Here is a 17,292-nt window from a genome sequence, read left to right as displayed (position 1 = left end):
ACATTCATTCTAGGGTTACAAGACTTTTAACATTGTGCTGTTTGAACCATCAGTAGTATAATATACAAATGTACAGATAGACATTAGAAATGCATACATTATTGGTTATTACAATGAGACCTACAAAAAAGCATGAGAATAAAAAGTCCATGGGCATTGCAGGTGAGGCAAGCAGAGCCACAAATGTGCATCCAGACTGAAGGACACAGACCCTCCTAACAAGATTAAGCGCATGTCTATTTACATAGCATCATAACAAAGCTATCAAAAACAAAGGCTCCAAAAATTCCTCCTATAAACTTTTTTTTTTGTTCTTTAGTTTCTCTACGTACAACAGTGTTGATTCCATGTATATACATCCCTAGAAAATAATTTAATTATAGTTACACACTTTCTACATTTGTGAAACAATACAGTTCTAGTCCACAAGGAAGGAAGGTGTTCGTTTGTGTGTGTATATGTAAACATGTTTATGTTGGTGTGTGTGTGAATGTGTGTGTGTGTGTGTATGATGTTGGGAAACAAAGCTGGAGGGGACAATGTTCATCATTTGGCTAACAGTCGAAGGGCAAGATTTAGAGAGTGGCCTGGATGTGGTCACAGAGAGGAAGTAGTGGAGTCGACAATTTCTCTCCCGTTGCACACAGTTGGGACGAAATGAGCGCTGACAGAAGCTAGAAAAAGATATGTAACACAAAGGTTGAAAGGAGAAGATGACAGAATAGAAAGACAGACATCAAGTCTTCTTAGATATTAGATTTTTTTGTTTATAATCATAAAACTATCTATCTTGTATTTAAAAAAGATATGCACACAGAAACAAAAACGGAATATCATCTTTTATTTCTAACAGAATACACCAGTGTGTTTGTCACTGATGTTTTCATCCCTACTGTTGCAAATTCAAAAAAATGCACCAAACAATATAATGTCATCGTGTTGTTTCATCTTGTGATCTCAACAAAGGTAGCTTTGGAGTCACATTAAGCTGATTTCCGCTTGCATGCTGACATACCAACCAGAATAAGACATCCCCAGGACAATACTGGCAGTCACAAAGCCCGCCCACACCCTCATTTTGATCTTCTGTAATAATTCTGCAATTTCAGTATAAATAACCTGTCTTTACTTCAGTATCGCCTAAAAGTTTTTGCAAATGTCACAGACATCGATAAGAAAGTATTGCAAAGATTACAGGGTTAAAGGGCTAAAGGGTTAAAGGGTGTTTAGCCATTGCAGGGTATGTAATTGGTAATGAAAAGAGTAAACCTTGATTAGAATTTGAGTTTAAGAAACACTGTTAAACTATAAATGTACTCAAGAAATGGGCACTAACTAATTTTATCAATTTGATGCAACAACACCTTTTGAAATAGGTGGGACAGGAGACAGGGGTGTTTTTACCGCTTTGTTTCATAGGTTCTTCTTTAAAGAACAGTTCATAAGGTTTCCAAAACTGAGGAGAAAAATCTGTTGTTTTGACAGTGAAATGTTTTCGTATTCTTGATTTCCGCTCCTTTGTTGTATTTTTCATTTAAAAAAATCCCCAAATGTTTTCAAGATTGTGACAGGTGTGAACTGCAGGGAGGCCACTTGAGTTTTTTTCTACTGACTGTACTGTTGTAACACGTGCGCAGAATGTGGTTGGCCATTTCTTGCTGAAATATGAAAGACCTTCCATGGAAATATGCCGTTTGGGTGCCAGCATACGGTGCTCCAGAAGCTGAGTGTACTGTTCAGCATTAATGGTGCCTTCACAGATATGCAGGTTACTCATGGCATGTGAATAAATGCAAAATAACACCATCTCTTACTCTGGCTTTTGAACAAGCCGGATGGTCCCTCCCCCTTTAAGCCTGAAGTATGTGGCCTCTATGATTTAAACTAAAAATAATTTGATGTTTTGATTCATCAGACCACAGGACAGCTATTTTCTTTAACTTAGTCTATCTTACACGGGCTGAGTCTCTGAGTTATGTGTTCCTTTTCTTTGCAAAGCAAGAGTTGATAATGAACACGGTAATCAACGTTATTCACCAACAATTCATTTCAAAACTACTCCTGACTCCATGCAATGATTTCCCCAGAAATTCACGTCTGTTTTAAATGCAGTCCCGTCCGAGAGTGTCATGATCATATCCATTCAATACTGATTTTTAGCTTCACCTTTTCTCTGGGTTCTCTGAATCTTTCAATAAACTTATACATTATATATGATGAAGTTTAACACATTCCCAGCAAACTTACAATAAGAAACATAATTCTTAAAAACATTTGTTGAATCTGCTCATGTAGGCTAGTGTTTTTGTTTTTACGACTCCTCATTTATTTCTGAAAGGCTGTGTTCGAATTGTCCTCACTTTAGCCCCAACAGTTCATTCACCAGGTTAAGTAGTCCACTGTGTGGTGGAAAAAAATATGATGTGACATTATACGATTTCTAATCAAATATAGGACTGGACTGATTTGCAGTTCATTGCATTTTGTCCTCAAAGGAGGTTGTACGTAAAAGCAAAATTTAGCTTAACTGCAGCATTAAATAAATAAATTAGGCAGCACGGAAACTTTGACACCCATCTGTCAGAGGAAAACTGCTATTGCTTTAGAAATAAAGGGATTGATTGTAGCCTACCGTGAGATGCGTATGTGGTGGCAGCCCCACTGACACTGAAGCGATTGAGGTTGAGCCTGTGGCTGGCCACATTCTTTTGTGGCTGGAACATGATAATATGGACCTTGGGAGCAAACATACAGCCCAGTACCACAAAACCACTCAGGCTGACCGAGATACACATGGTAGTGGTCTGAACCTGCGGAAAAAGGGGTTAAAAAGACAATAAGTAATTAGTGTCTGGACTTTGATGGATGAAACTGATTCTAATTTTACTGCAGTTAAGAACTAATTTGATGATTATAATCTATAGTAATAAACATTTTTCAAAGGTATCACTATAGATAATAAAATAATGTCAGTTTAATTAACCAGATTTAAGCACAGACCATGAAAATCCTGCTGGAGATATGCTAGAATAGCCCATCACTATGCATGTGTTAACCCAATGAGGCATGTGAGGTGAGAGTACAACTCTGTTGTCAAACTTGTTACAGTCCCGAGGATAACAATTACAGAATCAATCAATAGAAGACTCGGTCAACAGAGACCACAGCAGCCAAACTGAACATTCTCTCACTGGTAGCTTTCACATCATTCTTTGTGATTCATTGTATCAATCAGGGTTAAGTAGAGTCTACTCTCTTGATCACAGGTCTGCAGAGTTGTTTGCTCCATGTCCCATTCAGGTTTCCCTAATCATTGCTGTAAGTGTTAAAGCAACTCCCATCCCAGCTGAGCGCATTAATCAGAAATCAACCCCTTCAACATCTCATCTGTTTGTGTAAATACTGTGTGTGTGTGTGTGTGGGTATACATGCTGGTCAAGTTATGCCTGTGAATAGACTAATCTCAAAGTAAGATTACGAAGCAAGAAAAAAAAAGAAAAAAGAAAAAAGAAGCTTATACCAGAAAGATTTTTTCTTTTTCTTTCCAGAATCAAATGGGCAGCACTGACTCAGCACTCCCCTCTTGGGCCTTTTGAAATACTGTCTGTGTGTTCATGGATGTTTGTGGACTTTAAGGTATAAATGTGTCTGCTTAAAATTTGTTTGGCTCAGGTGAACACTCTCTCCTCTTAAATCTGGACGTTTGTCAGCAGTTTAACAGAGTCTATCTTTTTGTCACGCCTGTACTGCAGAGTTAGGACATGTGTCAATAGGATTAGAAATTAAGTTGCTACAGCACCAGTGTTGTCCATGTTTTATCATCTGCCTGTCTTTCTCAGTCATGTTGAGGGGATGAAAAAAATGCTTTAAGAAGTGATTCCTCAAAAGTGCAACAAATCTTTAAGTTTAGTCTAACTGGACAATTTTGGAAAAGTTTGCTTATTTGCCTTTCTGACTGAGTTTTTACTGATGACAGTATATCGGGGCCATAGAACTTTAAAGAAAAAGAAAATACAGAGCCAGGGAAAAGGGATTTTCGTTCCAATAAAAATTAGTTTCCCCGATTTATTTTTGTAAATATAACGGATTGAAGATTAAATTTCTGAGAGAAAATTTACAAATTTACAAGATAGACGAAACGACTTTATATCACACCACAGGCACCGCTGTGTGCTTTATATATCATATGCAGGAGGTGGAGGCATTTAGTCAAACCTCAGAATCAGTTTGGAATAAAAACTGGCTCATTCTCCCAATTTTAGTTTCAGAATCGTAATACTATTTTTTCACGATGCAATGAGTCTTTTGTGCATAGGCGGGTAGATTTCTTTTATTGCAAAATTACTTTATTATTTGATCATATCATATCAAATAGAAATCTTAATTCCCATAAATTTACAAATTAATTCCTTAAAATAATTTGTTTTAAATGTTTCTATATATTCATATACATATACAGTATATATTCTTTACCTATAGTGGTCCTAATACACTGTCATAGGGGAATGATGCTGTTCTGTTGTTGATACAGTTGATATGAAACCCCAACTTGTTTAAATAAAAAGAAAAACTGATCAGTGTGTTCCAGGCTTGCTTCATTTGTGCACTTTGGTTGTTATACATTGTTCCTGGACTTCCAGTTTAAAAATCTAAATTAGCAGAAGCTCCATCTTTAGCAGTCATCATGATCGTGATCTGTCACTTGTGCATGCATGTATACAGTACGTTAATATACCCTGTAATCACTAGATGTGACATAGAAGATGGGAAGAAAGGCCAGCCAAATTATGCAGGTGGTGTACATGGTGAATCCGATGAACTTGGCCTCATTGAAGTTCTCAGGGCACTTTCTGGTCTTGAAGGCATACCTATAGGAAGAGAATCACATTTCTGATAAGACAGACATCGCCTGGAGAGAATATCTACTGTATTGAAGATAAGACTTATGAAATGAACAGTAATCAGCACAAGTTGAGCCCAACACAACTGCTGCTGTTTGAATGGGCCAGGGTGATAAACATGAGTCACTTTAGAAGGATCATCATTCACAATTACGAGTGACAATGAAATCATCTGTGTAACACTTACACAGTACACAGGATGACCAGGAGCACATCATATCCCAGTGACAGCAGCATGCTGGAGTCGCGTACATTACATTTGAGGATGACAGTCTGTCGTCGCTCTGGCGACGTGAAGCGCCGCGTCCCGGGAACCTCCAGCAGCAGCCACACTGACACCATCACTAACTGAACGGAGATTAAACTCAAACAGATGAACACCTGAAAAAGAAGGGATGAGTGGAAGATTGGCCATCTAGATCCACTGTTTGTCAGTCTATCCATCTGGCTGAATTAGATAGAGGAACACAAAGCTGCACTCACTCACCTGAGAGGATGGGCTGATAAAGCGTGGCCTCACTGCACCAGCACCATCTTTAACACCATTAAAAATCCTAGCGATTCTGTTAGTTTTGGTAAGGAGGGCAGAGTAGCACACAGCAAATGATGTGCCCAGGCCGAGGCGCCGCAGAGCACAGATGGCAGGAGAAGGTTTGGCCAAAAAGAGGAAAGTCATGGCATATGACATAAACACTCCGGAGAGGAGGATGTAACACAGCTCTCTTCCAGATGCTTTGACCAGTGGTGTGTTGTTGTGTCTGATAAACACCCAAAACACCTGGCCAGTGCACATGAACCTGCAGACAGGGAGGAAGTTGAGCAGCCACAGAAGATCAGTGTCATGTTGTTTCTATCAATTCTATCTATTCTGTTACATAAAGATGTTTGCGCTATATTTGATTTGTAGTATTTAATAAAAAATAGGTACATTTTATCAACTATATTAGTATATGTCATCATATGTCACAAACCATGGAAAATACAATGCAATTTTACATTTCTGCAAAATTTCGTTTTCTGTTTTTTTCTGCATTTTCTACATACCATATGTATCTTTCTTACATTTCTGAGTTTACTTGTACCACACATGCATGAACGTCTTTGTGGTCATGCACAGACATTAGCTTTATCAACCAACAAGAGGTAGGCAGGGTTGAAGAGAACCATGTTAACCTGCAGTAGAAAATTATTCTCTTCTTTTACCTTTGGTAACACTGTTTCAACCTTAGGTTGCTTCTGCCCCACTTTTATTTTTCACATATTTTCTTTGGCTTCACATACAAACTAGCAATTTGGTTAAGTTTTGAGAATAGTATAACTACCTAAGTTTAGGAAAGAAAATATAGACTCACCGGCCACTTTATTAGGTACACCTGTTCAATTGCTTGTTAACACAAATAGCTAATCAGCCAATCACATGGCTGCAACTCAATACATTTAGGCACCTAGAGGTGGTCAAGACAACCTGCTGAAGTTAAAACCAAGCATCAGAATGGGGAAGAAAGGGGATTTAAGTGACTTTGAATATGGCATGGTTGTTGGTGCCAGACGGGCTGGTCTGAGTATTTCAGAAACTGCTGATCTACTGGGATATTCACGCACAACCATCTCAAGGGTTTACAGAGAATGGTCCGAAAAAGAGAAAATATCCAGTGAGCGGTAGTTGTGTGGACGAAAATGCCTTGTTGATGTGAGAGGTCAGAGGAGAATGGGCAGACTGGTTCGAGATGATAGGAAGACAAAAGTAACTTTTACCTTTGGTAACACTGTTTCAACCTTAGGTTACAACCAAGGAATGCAGAATACCATCTCTGAACACACAACGTGGGATATACGTGGAACCTTGAAGAAGATGGGCTACAGCAGTAGCAGACCCCACCGGGTGTCACTCCTGTCAGCTAAGAACAGGAAACTGAGACTACACCAAACTGAGGCTCACCAAAATTGGACAATAGAAGATTGGAAAAACGCTGCCTGGTCTGACGAGTCTCTTATTTCAGCTGCGACATTCAGATGGTAGGTCAGAATTTGGCGTAAACAACATGAAAGCATGGATGCATCCTGCCTTGTATTACTGGTTCAGGCTGGTGGTGGTGGTGTAATCGTGTGGGGGATATTTTCTTGGCACACTTTGGGCCCCTAGGTACCAATTCAGCATCGTTTAAATGCTGCAGCCTCCCTGAGTATTGTTGCTGACCATGTCCACCCCTTTATGACCACAGTGTACCCATCTTCTGATGGCTACTTCCAGCAGGATAATGCACCATATCACATAGCTCATATCATCTCAAACTGGTTTCTTGAACATGACAATGAGTTAACTCCAATGGCCTCCACAGTCACCAGATCTCAATCCAATAGAGCACCTTTGGGATGTGGTGCAACGGGAGATTTGCATCACAAATGTGCAGTCGACAAATCTGCAGCAACTGCTATCATGTCAATATGGACCAAAATCTCTGAAGAATGTTTCCAACACCTTGTTGAAAGTATGCCACAAAGAATTAAGGCAGTTCTGAAGGCAAAAGGGGGTCCAACCTTTTACTAGCAAGGTGTACCTAACAAAGTGGCCAGTGAATTTGTGGTGAGGGTTGAAGAAGAAAATACATAAATTCCAGCTCTGTTGACAGGAAACAAGGCATTCAGACTGTCTGCATGTGTTAAAAAAAAACTAAAATACTTATGTACAGCATGTGCATACAACACATATGGTTTGGTTTCCTAAAATAAAAAAGAGTGGGCTAAAGTACAGGTATGGAAATATTAACTGAAGTGGTCAAAGCAAATGCTTGTTAGACTGAGCCTCAGCTGACGGTTCTAGACCCTGTGGTTATAACTGTTGCTACATCCGCTGAGCACATATCAATTTTAATGATAGTAGGTTTATCCCTCATGCTTTTCTTCTCAATAAGTTTTGAAACTTGATTTGAGGGGTGTCGTACTGCACAACTGGTTGAGCAGGCATTCCATGCACAGAGGCTGTAGTTCCTCAATGCAGCTGGCCCGGGTTCGAGTCTTGGCCTCAAGCCCTTCGCTGCACGTCCTCCCCTACTATCTCTGCCCCCTTTCCTGTCAACCCCCTGTAGAAATAAAGGCGACTAGTGCCCAAAACACCTTTTGAAAAAATTTACTTGATTTGAAAATTCTTTGTTCCTCACCCCACACAGGCGATGGTTATTGGACCAATGGCCCATGCATCTTCCCACATTATATAGTCCTCAGGAAGGTCATAACAAGATGTCAGATCATCAGAGGGCCACTGACCAGGGGCACAAGGTGAGCAGGTGAACTCGTCTGCCAGGTATTCATGAGCCTCACACGCTGTACAGATCCAGCAGCAGTATTCACCTGGGAAACAGGAATATTGGCAGAATATTTTTTTTCTTTTTTCAAAAGGCAGCACTGCCTGGTATGTTGCTATGACAAGAAAAAAATGTCAAAATTCACACTCCTACCTGCCTGCATTTTCTTCATCTCATTGAGTTCACAGGGGTCACTGCACTGCGAGGTGGGCACCACCTCTTTGGGCCAGTGAATCAGGTCGCTGTTCAAAGTCAGACTCTCTGCCCACTCACCTACTGGCACATAACCGTAACGTTCACCAGAGCGCTGGTAGCTGAAGATGTTGTATCTGCCCACGCCGTCCCCCTGGGTATCAAACTTCACTACTGTCTCAATGCCTGGGGGAGAAAAAGGTGCTGTAAGGGGATGAGAAGAGAGAAAAAAAGTGATAAGCCAGAGGAAAAAGAAAACAAAGCTAAACTTTCACTAACAATCATGCCACTGATGCCTCATTGATCTTTTCTGTAGGGCAGAAGTGGGAACAGAGAAAATAAGCAATGGTCAGCTCAGCCTTGGAGTCCAGAACAGAGAATAAAGGCCATTGGAATAACATTTTCATTGCCAGCCAGTTTTAAAATTATTTGCAAAGAGACAATAAATGCCTGTGATGCTTGGTGATATGTGGGTCACTGGGTTCCTATCCTTCCCGCAGGTCACATAAGAATAAAATTGCTGGCCCAATTTCCTATCTGATAAAGTTTACTACCAAATGCATCATTAACAAATAGTCTATAAAACCATAAAGTCATGAAGGCATAGGATTGAATCCCTGGGCAACGTAATAGATACCCACACACTGATAGAATTAGATTCTGGACTTCCTCTGTGAGGGAGTCACACTGCTGAAGCTGCCAAATGGGTTTGTATATATGTAGTTTTGAAAGTATTACCATCTACCCCGAGGACGTGGGAACAGAAGAGATTGTGAAACTAGTTTGATACTGAAACTATAAGAAAAGAGAAAATATGTATGGACAGGTCAAGAAGGAAGTTTTGGTCCTGTTAGTGCTGACAAAGTGTATGTCTCTCCTAAGGCAAGGCAAGGCGAGGCATCTTTATTTATATAGCGCATTTCATACCACAGGCAACTCAATGTGCTTTACATAAAGACAATGCATTTAAAAAAACAGCACAAAGCAGCAATTTAAAGAAAAAAAAAATTGAATAAAAATTAAAAACACAGTTAAAAGCAATCAAAGAAGAGGGGGAAAAGAAAGATATAAACTCAACCATACGCACACCGAAAGAGAAATGTTTTTAACCTGGATTTAAAAGTGCTTACAGTTGGGGCTGATTTCAGTTCTGCTGGCAGTTTTTTCCAGTTGTGTGCAGCATAACAGCTAAAAGCTGCTTCACCGTGTCTAGTTTGAACTCTGGGCTCCACTATCTGACCTGAGTCAGCAGATCTCAGAGCTCTACTGGGTTTATACTCTGCTAGCATGTCATTCATGTATTCTGGACCTAAACCATTCTGTGATTTGTAGACGAGTAGCAGAACTTTAAAATCTATTCTGTATCTGACCGGGAGCCTAAAAGACTTGAGAACTGGGGTGATGTGATCTGATCTCTTTGTTCTGGTTAAACAGCTAAGATGCCACATCTGCTCTTACAGCAGAGCAATCAACTCTGTGTTGCTGACACACACAGTATTATGTGCTGCTGCCTGTCAAATGATGATGAGACTATGGATAGTACAGGGTATGCTGGGCCTATAAAGCATCACTCTTCAACATATAACAAGACTCCTGGTCCTCAGTGTGTAGCAGCATTAATGATACTGAGATACCTTCTCTGCGTCTCTGTATGTTTGAGTTAACAGCAGAATTTGCAGGCAAAATTCATTCTCCATACACACAGCTTGAGATCAGTAGAAAGAATCAAAACACAGATTGTAAATAAGCTGTCGGGCTGAAAAGTGTGCTCGCATGTGTCTGCGAGGATGTGCACACAAATGCGAGTGGGAGTTGCATTAAGTTTTACTTTACAGTGTGATAGCTAACGTATTGCTCTGAGCGCTGTGGGAGGCTGTGCTGACAGAACCCAAGCTCTGACCCTGCTGTTAGTCTGCATGCATTTGTGTGAATGTGTGTATGTGTGCGCAGGCAGCACTGACATGGGCTAAAGCTGTCCTATTGTTGAGAAAGCTCAGTGTGTTCAGAGAAGAATGGTGTGTCAGATGGCAGCAGAGGAGGTTAGGGTTTATGAAATCCATAAATCACAGAGACAGCACAACTCTCTATCTTCCTTCTTTCTCTCTATGTCACAGGAAATTCTGGGTGTCAAGTCGTCTTTTGATGTCAGAGCTAAATGTTTAGGTGACAGCTAAAATGAAAATTATTTCAATAAGAATGTGCTGATAAAATCTTGAGATGATGGAAAGATATTAATCCGTTATACTGCAAGTTGCCAGATAATAGAATCTGCTAATCACACCAAGCAATAAGCAAGCCAGGATATCTTCCTCAAAACACACTTGCAGAAAGAGTTTGCCATGAGCTAATTATCATAACTGTGCTTTACTAGGACGTTAGATGTGTGCTGAAGTCTAATTAGCGGCATGTGGTAATTACATGTAATACAGACTAAAGAGATAACAGTAGTCTAGACTACAAGCCCATCTGATGGCATTGTGTCCTTGACTTCCCTCAAATAGATCAATTCAGAGAGCAAATACACTGCTAGCATTGGTGACTCTTCTTTGTAGCCAACATAAGCAACCTTGCTGATGTGACAAAATGGCTTAATCAAAACAGTCTCTGAAAGTGCAAGTTAGAGCATGTGAAAGTCACCAAGACGCCTCTGACAGCAGAGAGCAGAGACAAGTGGTCCTGGTCTGACTGATGGGCGACATTCTCTCCATAAATCACTGTCTTAGAATAAATGGAAACAACATGGTGAAATACAGTGGCAAAAGGACTTTTGGATTTTTCACCCGGCCACGGCGACACCTATTGTTAAGGGTATACCAATCTCACAGAAATGTGTGAAATGAATGCTACCTTTTTAACGCTATATTATGCGTACCTCTTGTTGTATCATGCACCCAGAAATTAGGGCCAATAAATAGTCAACTAGCATCTTGATCATGCTGGACTGATAACAAGTTTATTTTACTTTTGTATAGTCTTGGGAAAAGAAAATACAGTTCTTTCTATTCTCATGTTCTATGTATCAGGTCTTTACCAGAGGTCTTTACTACGAAGCAGGATAAAAGGTTTAGTTACTAAAAAAGAACTACTAAACAGGATTTTCAGTTTCTCAAAGCTTGTTCTTTTCTTACCAGGATGTATCACTGTGGCAACTAATGATGAAAACTGGACCATGTTAAGTTCAGAGATGAGAGATCAGCTTTCCTTCTTGCTTCTCTGACTTTGATAAACCACGAACTGAACCAATTCAGTCATTTTAAGAGGGACACGGTGAGTGTTTTGTAAAATATTAACGTGTGCTTGGACTTTTTTCAGAGTCTTTACACATACAGTAACAAAACCAAAAACAGATTATTTTGTGTCATCTCAACCACACAATACTTTCTCCTCACTTTGCCCAGTCCAGCTGAGACCCACAGCAGACTTTGCTCTCAGCACTATGCATTGCTTTGAGTAACTTGCCAAGCTTTTGAAGTATCTTGTGCATCCAAAACTGGGCAGTATTTTCTCAGCAACATTCTTCCCAATTCATTTATGCTGCATAGCAAAACTTCACAAGATACAGATTCTGACATAGTTTGTCAAATAATATTTTTAGTTACAGCAAAGAAAGAAAAAAGCAGACTAATGGGAAATACTTTTCCTCTTAGAGAACTCAATTATTTGACAATCCAAAATGTCTTAATACCCATTGAATATCAAATAAGGCAAAACACTTCAAAACTATGAAGTTAGGTGAGATAACCTGCCGAACGCATGGGACTTTCACATTTCCACAAACTTGAGAAACACCTTATTATTCTAGCTTAATTAGAAAGATGGTGAAAACAGGCTTTCTATTCAAAAGCTGCAAAATTAATTATGTCCTCAGCCATGTCAGACTAAAGTGAGTCCCACTGGGGATTGTGGGTATTAAAAGCAGGGAGACATGGAGCAGGCAAAGGGGCACGGCAGGAATAAATAGAAATAAGTAATTTCAAAATGTAGAGAGAGAAGTATAAAGGCTCAGAGCAAGAGTACAATTTTGTTTGTGTGAGCGTGTGACTAAATACACACACAGACCCATCCCTTAGCGTTAGGACACAGATACACAGGGATGCACTCATATGTCACAAATGCACACAAAGGGAGATCACATTAGCTAGATTTGTTCTCCCTGCAGATTCAGTCTCAAGGGACGGAGACGCTGGGTCAAACAGCAACCGGCCTCGCAGGAGTACAAGAGGACAGATAGGCTGGAGAAAAGGAAGTCTAGAATAAGGGAGAGAAGTGTATAGGAGGGAAGTAGCATTAGGCTGAAGCTTGACTGAAAGAAAGGTGTTGAGATAGAGGGGACAAAAGACAGAAATGGCAGGCCAAAAACAGGGGGTGCAGGGATGGAGGATGAGCCGCAAGACAAGATAAGAGTAAAGAAAGGAGGGAAGTGACAAGGAAGGAGAGGCAGAAGAATACAAGTGGAGAAGAGAGGAGATAGCACAGGGGAAATGCAAGAAACTAATGTCATGCCAGTAGAGATATAGGTGGATGAAGAGAATAGGTGGAGGATGGATAGAAGGATGAGTAAAGTGAAAAAGAGGAGGAACAGACCAGTGCTAAGAGGCTGGAGAGCAACCTTGTGAGGTCTGAGTGGGATGTGCTGTTTTTGAATGTACAGAGTAGCACACTTTCTGAGTGAGAAAGAGGAAGGAGATGGTGAGATATAGAAAGATGGAAGGATGAGGATCAGGAGACAACGTGACAGAGAGACAGAGGAAGACAGAGATGGAGAGACAGAGGAAGAGAGGGAAGTGAAAACAAGGCAGAGAGTGAGTAGAGGTTGTTTTCTGGCATCTAAACGTTGGAGTAAGCTCTGTGCTCAATATGGCCCTGAAGGCACACCGCCTCTGCTAACACAGACATATCACACACACACAGACACACACACACAAGCGGAGAGAAAGGGGAATATCACATCTATCACCACTATTTGAACGGAAGACTGTGTGCATGTGTGTATATACTGATCTGTTTGCTGCAGATCGGGGAGGTGGGTGGGTGGGAGTTGAATGATGGCTCTGAGAAGTGTGTGGGTTGGGGGTGTCTGCAATTTCATGCTGGTAGAAAAGCAAGCATTTCAAGCTGCCTCTTTGTAAAAAAGCTGACTGTTTTGCACATTTTTGTCTGTATCTCTCTTGCGTATGTATATCGGTGTTTGGAGTTGAAAGTATGTGGCGAGGACTCATAAAAATACACATATATGGTCCTTTGTCTTTTACTAGTTTGTATGGAGTGGTTCCCACAATCTACCAGATCACCTCAACAATTGGCAACACTGTCGGCTTCATTACCATAGCAACTAGTGAGATGAGAGCTGCATATGAAAAATTCTCTGATCCATTCCTTCACTGGATCTCATACACTGTCAGTAAAACACAACAGAACAGCCTAATCACAGCTAATGAGAGTGTCTGCTGAATTGTGAATGAAAGTTAATGAGAGTAGCTTGAACTTCAGTACATCTGGAGGCAAGAAGAGAGATTACACTTTGATGTAGTATAAAAACTGTACAGTGAACATACATGTGTGTAAAAGAGGAGAAAGGAGAGAGTCAGATAGGGCTGAAGAATGTTGGTTTTCTAGTTCAGACTGAGAGCACTGCGGATGGTGATGCTGCAGTATTTACACCCAACATTCAACCTCAACTCACCTCAGCTTCCTCCTCACATACTGTAGATGGGAAGATGTATATGTACAGCAGCGAGAGTGAGTCATTCAAGGCAAACCAACAACTGAAAAGAAAAGCTGCTCCCATACTTAGTTAATCTGCATTGTCATCAAGATCCTATCAATGTAGATTCTCTGAATGAGGACATGTAGTTCATGGATATATCGACAATAAAAAGAGGGGATCGACAGTGGTAGGAAAAAATGTAAAGGAAAAAGCTGATAAGCCATAGATATGAAGGGAGCTCACACTCTCCCAAATTCTATCTATCTATCTATCTATCTATCTATCTATCTATCTATCTATCTATCTATCTATCTATCTTTCTATCTATCTATCTATCTATCTTTCTATCTATCTAGCTATCTATGGACTCTCAAATTGAAATGCAGACACACACTGAAAACTCAGGTCCTTTGATTCATTGCAGAAATGAAGATGGGAAATTTCAAAGAGAATTCTCTTCTTCTGCTGACGCATGCTGTCCCACTCTGGAATTGCCTCAGTGCTCACTTGCTCTTTCCATCCTTTCCTCCCAATCACTTTTCTCTGTCTTAGTCCCTTGCATGTTACTCCTTACTCTCTCTTTTCGTTTTAATCAGCATGCCAGTCTTTTCTGTAAGCTCCCTCCCGCCTCCCTCAGTGAATGATGCAATTCTCGTCCTCCATCCATCCCCCCTGCTCACTCTCCCCAGCGTCCCATGGCAAAGCTGCTGTGTTAATGTTGTTTGGCTGTTTTGATGTTAGCTCCTGGTCACGGTTGGTAGAGGATAAGCACCTCTAAACCTGTGTCAGTCCCTGAGACGCAGCAGTTTATTTATAACACTTCCTTTGTACACGATCTGTCAGTCAAGCCAATCCTCTGTCTCTGCTCTCTCAACTCTTCAGAGACTGACAAACAGACAGACAGACAGCCTACTATAGGAGCTATTATAACACACACAATCTCATTAGTGCAAGAGAGAAGAATATGGCTGGCGGATTAACTGTAACTCTCATACCTCAAAGCAACTTTGTAGTGTCGCATCAATTACGCATGGGTAGTAGGTGTCATTGGCAAGCTGGCTCTGACAATACATAGCAATTAAGTAGATTTGTTTCAGTACACTTTTACGTTTTAAGGCTTAGGAGAAGGACAATAACAACAACTACAATCCTGTCTATTTTTTTGTTATCTTTTGTATTTATTTTCCAACATTCACTTCTTTTTACTCTTGATTCACCTTCAACCCCTTATCTGGGACTCATCACAAAGTCTCATCACAATGCTTATGCTCTCTTACCTGTGAGGCTGACATTGAGGATGTAATCCCTGTAGAGTCTGCGCCCATCCAAGGCCTTCATACTGTCACACAGCTTGGTGGTGTTGAGGCACAGGCTACGTTGCATATTATGGAGGGCATGGGCCATGGCATACACCGCATTCACCACAAACATGATCTTGGACTCTGGTTCAAAGTATCTTTTGTCCATTGACAAGTTTGTCTCACATGGTGGAAGAGATGGCTCTCCCAACCCCACACCACCTGCTCCCAAAGAGCACTGAAACCGCTGCTCCCAGAAGTCCTTGTACCAGGGATTCCGATGGTTTTTGACAGGATTTAGACTTAAGAAGTAACGATTGAATTCTGGTATGGGATTGGCTGCCAGTTCAAGTGTGATAGCTCCTTCAGCAGTGACCTCATTTCCCTTGACAATGCTTTCCTGTGCACCCCAGCCATCACTGGCCACCCATATGAAGGAGGTGTTAAGCCTGGCAGCAGCAGCCAGCAGCTCTCTGGCATCATCACTACGCAGGAAAAGGACAGCCACACGGGCATTTGGCTTCTGAAGGAGCTGGCGGATCACAGCTTCGTAAGACTTCTTAGCATTTGAACGCCCAACCTGGACAAAAAGAGGATGCATGTAATGGCAGATTGTTGATGCCCCTTCCACACTGATATAAAATATTTTAAGTTTTGATCATTATATTCTTTTGGAAGAAAAAGCTAAATGTGTTTTGCAGCCACACACCAACGAAAGTATTCGGCCCCCTTAAACTTTTCAATCTTTTTCCACATTTCAGGCTTCAAACACAACAAATAAAAAACTGAAAAGTGGAGTGTGTAATATTATTAGCAAATGAGATGAAAAATGTGACTATGAAAGTACCCAGAAAGAGTTCTTAATGATAAGCTATGCTTTTCATTCTCGTAACTGATAACACTACTGTAATATTACACCCATCTCAGTATAAGATCAGATAAACCATAAAGACAAACATTTATAGGCTCAGAAATTAAGCATCTTGTTCATTGTTACTGCATTAGAGTGATACAGAAGATTTAGCCTTTTTTGTCCTATTTTCAATTTCTTTTATTCATGTAGATTGTGCCACAAAACAAAACAACTAAATCATGTCCCATTGCTTACCTTCTCTGAAGTGGCAATACAGATGTTCCTCATGCGTGCCTCTTGTTCAAAGGCCTCTATACCAGTTTCACCGTAATCACCCTCAGATGCCACGGTGGACACGTATGTCCAGTTGAAGAACCGGAGAATCTCAGCCATAGCTTTGGCCTGGTAGAAGTCAGGTGGTACAGTGCGGGCAAAATAATCATAGCGTGTCTTATCACTGAGCTTGGCACTCGTTGAAGCGTAGCTTATCTGAGGGATCTGAAAGAGCCTGAGAAGATTGGCAACCTGTAAGGATACAGTAAAATGAGTTATAAATCAGGAAAAATCATTCAAAACTTGCCCTACATGTTTCTGAAATACATCACAGTGATGCACACATCATTTTTAGCCCAGATGAGAAGCATCAGCTGTATTTGGCTTATTATTTTGTACTGAATAATATAAGACGTTCTATAAGAAATATTGTTATATAAAGATAGATGTCATTAACCTTTAGATTTCATAAGAGGATATGAAGTGGATGTTATTACAGCTGTGATATACACAGTTTGAAGGAAAAGGTTATCAATAATCCTTTAAAGCCTCTAATTGGATAGAACTAAAAACTGAATGCAGTCAAGTGATTTCTTGTAATATTTACAGCACAGATGTTTTGTGAGGTGGCAGCATCAGAGCCAGTTAATGTCCAATTAATTTAACAAGTCACTTGAAAGTGGTATGAAAGTACAAAAAAGAGAAGGAAATTGGGAGACACTGAGGAAGTGTCATCAAAACAAACACTTTTTGTGGTTGTGAAAAC

General features: G+C 40.5%; 1 protein-coding gene across 3 annotated transcripts in view; it reads right to left on the bottom strand.

The window, feature by feature from the left end:
• Positions 1-506: 506 nt before the first annotated feature.
• Positions 507-17,292, bottom strand: part of grm3 (glutamate receptor, metabotropic 3) — a 38,468-nt gene continuing 21,682 nt past the window's right edge. For all 3 annotated transcript variants that reach the window (XM_075469730.1, XM_075469731.1, XM_075469732.1), the window contains 9 exons: positions 16,509-16,778; positions 15,380-15,980; positions 8,357-8,599; positions 8,060-8,249; positions 5,389-5,698; positions 5,089-5,282; positions 4,736-4,868; positions 2,633-2,810; positions 507-674 (listed from right to left, as the gene is read on the bottom strand). In XM_075469730.1, the coding sequence (XP_075325845.1) occupies positions 598-674; positions 2,633-2,810; positions 4,736-4,868; positions 5,089-5,282; positions 5,389-5,698; positions 8,060-8,249; positions 8,357-8,599; positions 15,380-15,980; positions 16,509-16,778 (2,196 nt within the window). In that variant the 3' untranslated portion in view covers positions 507-597. The remainder of the gene's footprint in view (positions 675-2,632; positions 2,811-4,735; positions 4,869-5,088; positions 5,283-5,388; positions 5,699-8,059; positions 8,250-8,356; positions 8,600-15,379; positions 15,981-16,508; positions 16,779-17,292) is intronic.

This window comes from Odontesthes bonariensis, chromosome 7 (assembly GCF_027942865.1).
Source record: "Odontesthes bonariensis isolate fOdoBon6 chromosome 7, fOdoBon6.hap1, whole genome shotgun sequence".
NCBI lineage: Eukaryota > Metazoa > Chordata > Actinopteri > Atheriniformes > Atherinopsidae > Odontesthes > Odontesthes bonariensis.
This window is presented reverse-complemented; position numbering and strand designations above follow the sequence as displayed.